The sequence below is a fragment of the Corvus brachyrhynchos genome, unplaced genomic scaffold (assembly GCF_000691975.1).
Source record: "Corvus brachyrhynchos isolate BGI_N302 unplaced genomic scaffold, ASM69197v1 scaffold239, whole genome shotgun sequence".
NCBI lineage: Eukaryota > Metazoa > Chordata > Aves > Passeriformes > Corvidae > Corvus > Corvus brachyrhynchos.
The window spans coordinates 2812455-2822531 of record NW_008246057.1 but is presented as its reverse complement, the minus strand read 5'-3'; the positions used below and the strand labels follow the sequence as shown (position 1 = coordinate 2822531).

General features: G+C 37.9%; 1 protein-coding gene across 4 annotated transcripts in view; it reads right to left on the bottom strand.

The window, feature by feature from the left end:
- Window positions 1–186: 186 nt before the first annotated feature.
- PUS7 (pseudouridylate synthase 7 (putative)) overlaps window positions 187–10077 on the bottom strand; it is a 21342-nt gene continuing 11451 nt past the window's right edge. For all 4 annotated transcript variants that reach the window (XM_017746007.1, XM_017746008.1, XM_008642518.2 and 1 more), the window contains 10 exons: window positions 9480–9557; window positions 7711–7839; window positions 7370–7495; window positions 6995–7056; window positions 6478–6638; window positions 5477–5603; window positions 4674–4775; window positions 2763–2892; window positions 1584–1675; window positions 187–900 (listed from right to left, as the gene is read on the bottom strand). In XM_017746007.1, coding sequence (XP_017601496.1) covers window positions 764–900; window positions 1584–1675; window positions 2763–2892; window positions 4674–4775; window positions 5477–5603; window positions 6478–6638; window positions 6995–7056; window positions 7370–7495; window positions 7711–7839; window positions 9480–9557 — 1144 coding nt within the window. In that variant the 3' untranslated portion in view covers window positions 187–763. The remainder of the gene's footprint in view (window positions 901–1583; window positions 1676–2762; window positions 2893–4673; window positions 4776–5476; window positions 5604–6477; window positions 6639–6994; window positions 7057–7369; window positions 7496–7710; window positions 7840–9479; window positions 9558–10077) is intronic.

The following is a 10077-nucleotide window of genomic DNA, read 5'->3' as shown; positions in this document are numbered from 1 at the left end:
CCCCCCCCGCCCACAGCCGGTGTGGCCGGCGCCATAACTTTGCATTTGGCTGAAAATACCAGGTCATTTTAGAACAGCTCCACAGTATTTTTTTTTTCCCCAGCCCGAAGCCCGGATCATTATTCGCCCCCCGCCCCCAGCAGTGGACAGGGGACAGGCGCAAAGGATGCACGCACTGATACACACTCAGAATTTCAGGTTAATTTATTTTTAGTACCGGTTCTTTGGTACAGGTACTAGCTGGAAAATACAACTATATTCTCAATGAAAAGTCGAACTATTTAAAAGAGCTGTACAGCTTTACAGCACACAAAAGCCTTGCTAACAGAATCTGTTACTGCACCAGTGCCAATGCTACCAGCAAAACTCCTGCAATACATATATTCATCAGTATCTTGATTTTGTTGTAATTCATCTTTTTCCATGTAATTCCTTGTATCTGAAAAGACTTCAAGGTGTGTTGAACTCGTGAAAACATTCAGTGCTTGCCCAAAGAAAACAAGCTAAACATTCCATTATAAGCTCAATTCTAAAGATGCACCCATGTTACAGCTCAAGCAACTTACTCATTCAGTAAAAAGCACCAGTCACTAATATCTATATTATATTACAGCCACCGTTTTGCAAAGGACTACTGAAGTTAAATGCTAGCACTAAAAAAACTTAAAAAAATACAAATCTCTTACTGTGACTCTTTAAAGATTTGTACAGAACATGTAAATAAGAAAACACTTTGTTAAAATTAAGTAATTTTGCAGTTCATTCAGCGCAACCAGGTTGTATTCAGTTGTGTCTGGTTTTTTATACTTGTGTCCATTTTCAAAACTTCTCGAATTGCCATGGTAGCATAAGTGGATGGGGGAAGGGAGAACTCCATCTTTAGTGCCCTGAATTTACCATCTATGAGAAGGCGTAAGAGACAAAAAGCAAGAACAAGTGGTTAAGGGCATATATAATGCTTATTCTGGATACCATCTAAACTGGACTAACGGCTTCCACAACCAACTTCCCCAGCCCATAAAGCAAAACAACCACCACCATCACACTCCCATTTATAATCCACAGTGAAAAATTTAATGAAACAACTTTTTAACATTTTCTCTCAGCACAAAGTGGTGGTGTGAGAGTTTTCTTCTTTTAAAAGCAAGCATTTGTTCTTTCAGACTGAATTCCTAGCCTGTCTTCACTTTTCTGGAAAAGAAGTGTCAAAACGCCTTGTGACCAGAGTTAAGTATTTGAGCCATCTACTGTGTTTAGCACCAATAATACAAGCTCAATATATTGACAACTTGTGACTTAATTCCACCTTTGTTATTTGAAGACATTTACTGCTAAGCATTTACTTGATTTTACAGATGCCTGTAGGAAAATACAAGAGTCAATACAGATGTTGGAGGAATGGCTTACACCCTTGAGAAATAAGGGTCCTTATTTAGGCACCTGGCTTTGGAAGTCGTTACCATTGCTTAACAGTCTATAGTTAAATGAAAGCTCTTCCTTAAAGGAGCTTTCAATATGTAGCAGTTGAAAGGAACAGCCAGATCAAACTTCCATTTAGCAAACCAGCGGAAAAATCAACTTACCTGTAGGGAGAACTGGTAATGGTTTTCCTTCCAGTTTATCCAAATCCGTAGTAAATAATGGGATTTTAGGATCATCATATGCAACAACTTCCCTTTATAACAGACATAAAATTTATTATTATAATTTTAAATTATTTAGGTTAACATTTTGTATACATGTGCTCTATTATAATATTATTTTTTATTATTATTATTCCAACTTGGCATTTACAACTGAAATTGAATTGATTAAGTAATAAAAAAGTTATGTGGCATTTATGGCAAAATAACAGGTAGAGCTTTATGTAGAAGGCTTGCCTTGGCTTTATGAAGATTATTAAAAAGCAGTTGAAAGTTAGTGAGATGTTTCTTTGCAGAACTCATCTGGTTTGCCCTTGTGGGCTGTCAGAATTTCCAACTATACAAGAAGTATAGTTCATGAAATTAAGTGAAGAATGGTGTCGACTTTAAGAGTACCTCGCAGGAGCAAAGCCTTTCAATACAGTAATCTAAAATTTAAAAGGGCTTAAACGCATTCTACGGTTTCTGCCGTTCATTTAACAGAAATCCCATATGTAACCATGAGCCTGAAAAACTAAAAGGGAAGTAGATGAGCTTCATATTAATTAGTGCTGATGTTCCAAGTGTATAAATATTTGTATTTTAGGGCTCCCTCCTAAGCCCTATATATCTTATTCTATGCATCAGTGATCAGATTTCTGCACATTTGTACAGTTCCCTGTATAAAAGGTATTTATTCAGTTGCCATATGAAAACTAGGTTGTCTCGCTAATGACAGTGATTTAGTAGGATTAAGTGATACAAATTTTTCTGATCGACAAGTAATAGGAGACCAACTTTCTCACAGCAAGATTACAAAAATCCCCTGGTTTGAATATTATCTATCATTGTTTCAACATAAGTAATTATCTATGAAGTGTTCAGGCAAGCCCTTGCAAGGAGTGAACAACTAGATAGATGTCTTGATACTCCTCCACCACAGAACCAGAGAACCAACGAAGAAATAAGGGTATAGTTCCACTCTGACTGCATTAAAAACATGAGAGAAGTGCAGAGAGATTCCTCTCTACCTATTTCAGTCTGTGTGGATGTCCCATGGATCAGTCTCATTTAAGTTTTGTACTTAAATAAACTCTATGCTGTCAATTCAAGGGTAACTTCCTTTATGCTCCCACTCACCAATTGACATTCTGAGGCCGAATGATAATCTTTCTGTATGCTCCAGAAAGTGAGTAATCTCTGATTTTATGCCTCATGTTGTTGATATCAAGATTGTCAGCTACCAGCATCTCCTTGTAGGCCTCACCAACTGCAAGAGAGGAAAATATTTAATAGGAGAGACTGTAGTGTGGCCAATTTAAACAGCCTGTTTACATGAATTGTTCCCTTCCTTACATTTAGTCGTTTACAGCATATATGGGATAAATGCTACACAGAAGTTAAAAATTACTACAAATCTTATTACCTGTTTGCTTCCACACCCTGATTAGTAGAGGCAGTAACAAAAAAGCATCAAATCAAATTTCAGCTGAAAACAAAATTTACAATATACTTTGACAATGGCTTTATTGACATTTAATTGCCATCTCATATATGCTTTCTAATTTTCCAGACTTCACAGGATTAATCTCGGGTATATGGAAAAAAATAATTAAAAATAAAGGGCTAGACTACCCATTACTCTCTAATTGAAAAGCAGCAGAGAAAAAAGAGTTGACAATTTGACAACCAAGTACAAGAACAGTTCAATCCAATATTGAGGAAAACGTGCAGGGAACCCATGACTGACCTCATACATAAGGACACATAGAGCAGGTGAAAGCTAGGGCCAGCTACAAAGGGACTATATCAGCATTGTCCAGGCACACAGAGATGGTGTTAGGAAAGCCAAAGCTCAGCTACAGTTGAAAGCAGCAACAGACATCAAGACCAGCAAGAGTTAAGCTGCAACATAAGGAATGAAAGAATACAAGGAAAGCATTGGTCTGGTGCTAAATGGGGCAGCTGGTCTAGTGACAGACATAATGCTGATGGTCTCAGTGCCCCTTTTGCCTCAGCCTTGACCAGCCAAGTGCCCCAGGCCTCCCTTCTTAGAGGCAAAGTTCAAGAAAGAGAAGGACTACCAGTACAGGGAGAAGATACAGGCTGAGAGAGCTGGCTCACATCATGGTGAAGTTTTTCTCTACATTCTCTGAAAGATTGTGCAGATCTAGGGATGCCCAGACAACTGCAGAAAACCAAGTGTTGCACCCAACTTCAGAAAGAGAAGGAAAGATAATTAGGGAATTACAGACCAGTCAGGCTCACTCTGGTCCCTGGGAAAATTAGTGGAGCTAATCCTCTTTGGGCACACAATGACTGTGGTTTTAATAAGGGGGAGAAAAAGGAAGAGAAAAAGCAAAAAACCCACCAACCTTACTGTCTTCTATGATGGAATTATTACACCTGTGGATGAGGGGAGAGCAGGGACTGTTGCCTGCCTTGCCTTTAGCAAGGCTGTCAACATACTCCCACAGCATCTTTGTGTCCAAGGTTAGAACATTACCGTGGGTGGACTGATAAGTGGGTAACAGCTATCTGGCTCATCATCTCAAAGTATAGTCACTACTTGTTTGAGGTCTACCTAGAAGCAGAGTTCCTCAAGGAACTGGGATGTGTCCTGTGAAATAGTGGAAAAGAGCTGGAATTTACCCCAACCAATCTGTGGGCTAAACCAAGCTGGTGGCATTCAATACATGCAAGGACAGGACTGCCATTCAGAGGGACCAAGGCACACTACAGGAATGGGCCAAGAGGAACCTCATGAAATTCATCAAGGACAAAATCCTGTACCTGATTAACTCCTTGCAGTGGTACAGGCTAGTGAGAAACTCTGCTCTGCTGACAGTCATCTGGGATTCCCAGTGGGAAGGAGACTGAACAGAGCGCCCTGGCAGCAACAAAAGGCTGACATTAATGTAACAGAGATCTGAAGTAATGTATTGCTTTAAAAGTCACCAAGGTTGAGTAGATCCAATCTTCCTTTGAAGAACAATCTTAAAGCAGACTTACATTTTCAGAGTAAATATGTCAGTTAAGAGTCAGACTTACTTTTATGCTTTGGATAAATAACATCAAATCCAGGCAATGGCATCACTACATCATGGATAGTGTAGTTATCAACATCTCCTTCTTCAATGTGAACAGCTGTGGCTACAGTCAGGACAGAACAATGAAGTTACCAGTATGGATGTCTGCGACAGTCAACTTCAGCTAAATTTAAAATGAAGCCTTTGATTGAAATAAGCTTACTCTGAGAGGGATAACTACCATGTTTTATCTCCACTTAATAGACAACATCTCCAAGAAAAGAAGTAACAGCCTCCAGGGCTGTTGCAGTTACTGGCAGAATCACAGCCTGGCTTCCAGTCACTTAAAGCTACACGAAGTAAGGACTGCTAGAGGAACAGCCCCCTTATATGCATCAGGCACACATAAAGGAGAAATGCTGTAGGAAATGCCAGAGCAAATCCAAGCAAAGAAAGTTTTAACTGAGTGGAGCTTCTGCTTTACAAGATACTAATGCAATCAAAAACTTCTGTGGTTAAAACTTCATAACATCCTTCCAGAGTTCTTCATAGCTCAACTAGGTTTGAGGTCATTTTTGAGAACACTCAGTCCTCCATAGTCTCTCTATCCAGTTATTTGAAAAAATAAACAGGTCATGGAAGTGTAATACCTAACTTCCAATTCCTTGCACAATTTGTCTAAAACAGACCAATGGATTCAGATATCACTGGGCCAAAATGGGTGAGAAAAAAGAAACTATGTAAGCAGTATCAGACAAACAGCTACGTGCCTTGTTTTCCTAGGAATCTGAACTACACAGCATCACTGTCTTTGTCTGATTTTACCTCCTTTAAGTATGAGATCTCCTGGTACAGCTCTAAGTCCATATTCTTCTATTCTCTTGCTCACCATATTATTCCACACATAACTCTGGTAGCTATGAATATACATTAAACGATTGTTTCTTGGTATCTAGAGGTAAAGAAAAAAAAAATTAAACACTAGAAAGACTTTTTTTTTTTTGTTTTTTCTCACAATCATAACCAAAAAGGTGTATATTTGAAGTGTTACCTTATTGGGCAACAAGACTTACACAATTTCTTAGTATACAGATTTGATTTTTGTTCATTGTTTGGGAAAAAGATATGTGAAGAAATAATGCTTTTATACATTTGAAATGTGCACAAAAAAGAACTGTGCTTAAATTCACAAAAAAAAAACCCACATTTTTTTAATTCTACAGCTCAAACACATGGGTCTATTACAAAACACTGAATTCATACTCAACCTCCTGAAATCTTAAGTAAACTTTGCAGCTGTGAAAGCACAGTGTTATTCTAATTATCTTCTTCATAAACAAGAAATTATCCCCCAGCTCCTACAATGGGCCCAATAGTTTGCTGGTGATGAGGTATTTTCTCCAAAGATTTGATCCTGATTACAGCACTTGAAAACGACAAGTGAATCCATCACCTCTATACCAGGCTGATTCATTAGCCCAGCATCAGTTTGATTTACACTGTTAAAGCAACAGGAAAACACTGAAACTGAACATTTGCACAATTATCAGATCCGTATTATACATAGCTACTAAGTATAACTGTATTGCTTCCCACATACCAGGGAGATTGTTGTATAAATTGGAAAGATCATTATGCGTACATTAATTAGAGATGTCATCAGTTACTATGCAGCAGTACTTCCAGCAAAAAGGCAGGATAAATCTGAAGATTTTTAAACTTAACCTTCTACTCATCAAGCATCTATGAGTCTACTTTAAATTCATCCTGATACCATCAAAAGAATGTTTATTCAAGTAAATACCGCCCAGCACTTTTACACTCACTATGCCAAATGCAGAGATTATGTTCTTCATTCCAAACTTTAAGAGTCCACGTAGAAGCTGTCCTTCCACGCACCTTTTTACAGGTAGTTTCTTGAGGGCTGCTGCTGGATCTTTAGTCTTTGCCCATTCTTCTCTGCATTTGACTAAGTATCCCTTTTCAGCTAGAGCAAGGATGTGAAATAAAAATATATTAACTACATACCAAAAAAAGCATCCATCTCACCTTTTGTTAAAACAGCTGAAAAACTAAAGTTTCAGTCATGGCAATCAGAGATGAACAGAATCATAGAACACCTGAGGCTGGAAGGCTTCACATGGAGCTTGAGCAGACACTAAGTATTCAGGTCCCTTTTCAGCTCAGCCCCACTGCAAGAAATTGCACAGCAAGGAAAGTAAGGCAAAAAAGCAGAGTCTGAAGATTGCTTCTCCATTGCTAAACTGGCTCAGGGTTTTCCTAAACATACACTTCTTGGAGAACAGGCAGAATACATGTGATGTATCATTTTTCAGTTCTCACCTCCCGGTCGTGGTTTTAATATCAAATCCATTACTTCATTCCAGTTGTTCTGTAGAATAGCTCTAGGATTCAAACAGTAATGTGTATTAAGAACTGACTAAATACATTTTAAAGGGAAAACATTCTAAATACATTTTAGCCAACTTATAAAAAAAAGTATTAGTGTTTAGACTTATGCAATATTAAAAGTAGTGCTATTATGCAAGATAACTGCTGAAGCAAGTTCAGAAACAAGATCTTTCTTGAATCTAAAATTAAAACTGGTACATGCAATATGCTAGAAAAATGTTCCCAAAAATACATTAAGTTACATGGTGGTAAGAATAAATTTTTTTTAAAAAAAGGGGTGGGGGGGAGGATGAAAGCAAGACATACCTGCCAATTTGATAAGTAGGAACAGCTGTGGTTCCAAATCTTTGCATTCCATAGTAATTAATGAATCCAATTTCCCTGAGTGAATGCATTGCTTGCTCTATCTGGTCATCAGTTCCTGTTATGTTTCTAGCATTAAGAAAAAAAATTATAGACAGATTAAGGGTTTATGCTATTTTGTGATGCCCATTATACTAAAGCTCAACATCAATATTATATAGCATGCATCAAATTCAACTGCCTCCTGCCAACAGGACTTCTTTTTCATAACACAAGTTGCACTGATATTGCTTACCTATTTAAAGAAAAAAAAATTCTAACAGAACCATCAGAATACATACTACCTGAGAACAACAGTGAAATGGTTCCCTTGCAGTTCTCCCAATTTCAGTGGATGGTTCTTGTAACTGAAATTTCCTAACTTGAAGTTCATCAAACATTTATTCAAATGAGCAAGTCTTTGTGCAGTGATTCTAAAAAGAAACAGACAACAGCGACCAATCTACGTTTAGAAAAGCAGATAAATATAGAAACACTGGCATTACAGAACAAAAACCAGTGAGTCTAGTTTTCCCCAATTTTCTACTGTTGCCTTTTCGAAGTATTTTAATGAAACAGCTAAAAGAAAATAACACATGATTCTTAAGGGTACTCATACAAAAGAAAATGTATACTGTGACAGACTTAGCACTGTCTTTTGACATCTATGTTAAAACATGCACTCCAAATAAAATATGTTGCGATATTGATGTATACTGCACCCCACAAGCTGAACTCTGAGTTATTTGAGTAACTACTTCATGAATACACCCCAGTTAGCACAGTCATAAACACAGAGTTAAGTAAAATTAGCTACTGTGTATGCTTAGTGCAGATGAAGGAACATGGAATTCAATCTGTCACTGATACCTGCCATTTTTGTTGCTAGCATTTTTGGAAGCATACCCTGTTCTTTGCATCACCAAGCTGCTCTTGGACACTTCTGCTAAAATTTTACCAGGATAGTGAAGTTTATGAACCACATGGCTATAAGCATTCTCAGCTCAGAGCATGCTGGCAACTGGCAATGCCCCCTCTCCTGTGCAGGAGAGTCAGGTGCTGTGGCACCACTGAGCAGACACTACACAATCAACACTTAAAGCACTCTGGAGCTCTTGGACACAACACTGAATGTGATGATGTTAAAAAGTAAATGGAACAGCACCTGGGATGGTTACACAACACATTTGGTTAATTGTCACCACTCTGCAAAGCTGCTTTGCAGCAACAAGAATCTGGGGCTTCTCACAATTCACAATTCAGTATTTCCTTTATATGTGCTAACACATGCACATACAGAACACTAGGAGGAAATACATGAACAATTCAGTAGTGGATGCCCTCCTTTTAACAAAGATTTGATCAAAATTCTAGCTTTCAAATTGTGAATTCCTCACTGAAGGAGTGTGGTTTTCAAAAGTTGTAAAAAGAAGAGCAAACAAGATATTCCAGCTACCTAAAATGATATTGTAATACATAACTGGGAGACATCTGTCATTCTCAGTTATGGATCTAACATTAAAGTGCCCAGAAACCATATAATTGTCTTAGAATATGACAAAGTAAATTTTATTTACTCTTAAAAGGTGAGTTAAGAGAGTAGGTTAAGGCAGGAAAAATTCCTCATCTTTTTCTTGCCCCTTCTGGCTACTCACAGATAAGCAAGGGCAGTGTTAGCCTTCTCTGGCGCTGTTCAGAGAGTTCAGTGAGAAAGAAAATAGGATTCTAGCTGTAGAAAGGGGGAAACAAAAGCCAGGAAGGAAGTGGGACATAATTTTCACCATGTCATTCTGTTTTTCTGCTGTTGCAAGAGATCCAAGCAGCCTAAGAGCACGTAGGCAATCTGTCCCACTGCCACAGCGAAGTACACGTAACCAGCCTATGACTCAGAGCACCACTGACTGAAAATACCAGCAATCACCACAGAATACAAAAGGATTGTGGCATCTTCATTAACACCTGTGCTTTACAAGGTCAGGACCTGAATGCGCCATTTGTGTCACTGAGTCTTTTAGGTATTTAGTGAGATATCCAAGCTACCACAAGTGCAAATACAGATTGTATTTTTACTCACCTGAGAACAGCAATCTCTTGAACTGTTATAGCCCTTTTATCTTTAGTTCCCATGTAGGAAAATATGTTTGGCTTCACTCTTAAAAGCAACAGTAACACATTATGTATATTAAAACAGCAACAGATCAAACATAATTTTCAGCATAATTACCTAGAATTATTAATCTTATAAATTAAAAATAGAAAAATATACCTCCATTCCTCAGAACTGGGTTACAATTTGACATTTTCTAATCTCATCCAAGAGTACATAAAACACAAGAAAACTTCTTTTTTAATTATATACAGACAATTAATTTCTAACACAACAGTGCTTTCAAAATACGAGCTTGGAAGTACTTCTTTATATACATTCACTCAACGTAAAAACGCACAGCCACCAACTTCACTAAAAAAAATTCACGTCCACTTCTTCCTTAACTTCAAACATGTCTGTTTGAATACCATGCCTGCACATTATGAGAGAGTATGAGAAGTTAATTTAAGATCTCATCCACTCCTTTCCTTGAGAGGAAAATTTCCTTTCCACTTTGTACTTCACGGCCTGTGTTAGACAGGGGAGTATTTCCAGTTATTCCAGTTAAGGGCACCAGGGGGTA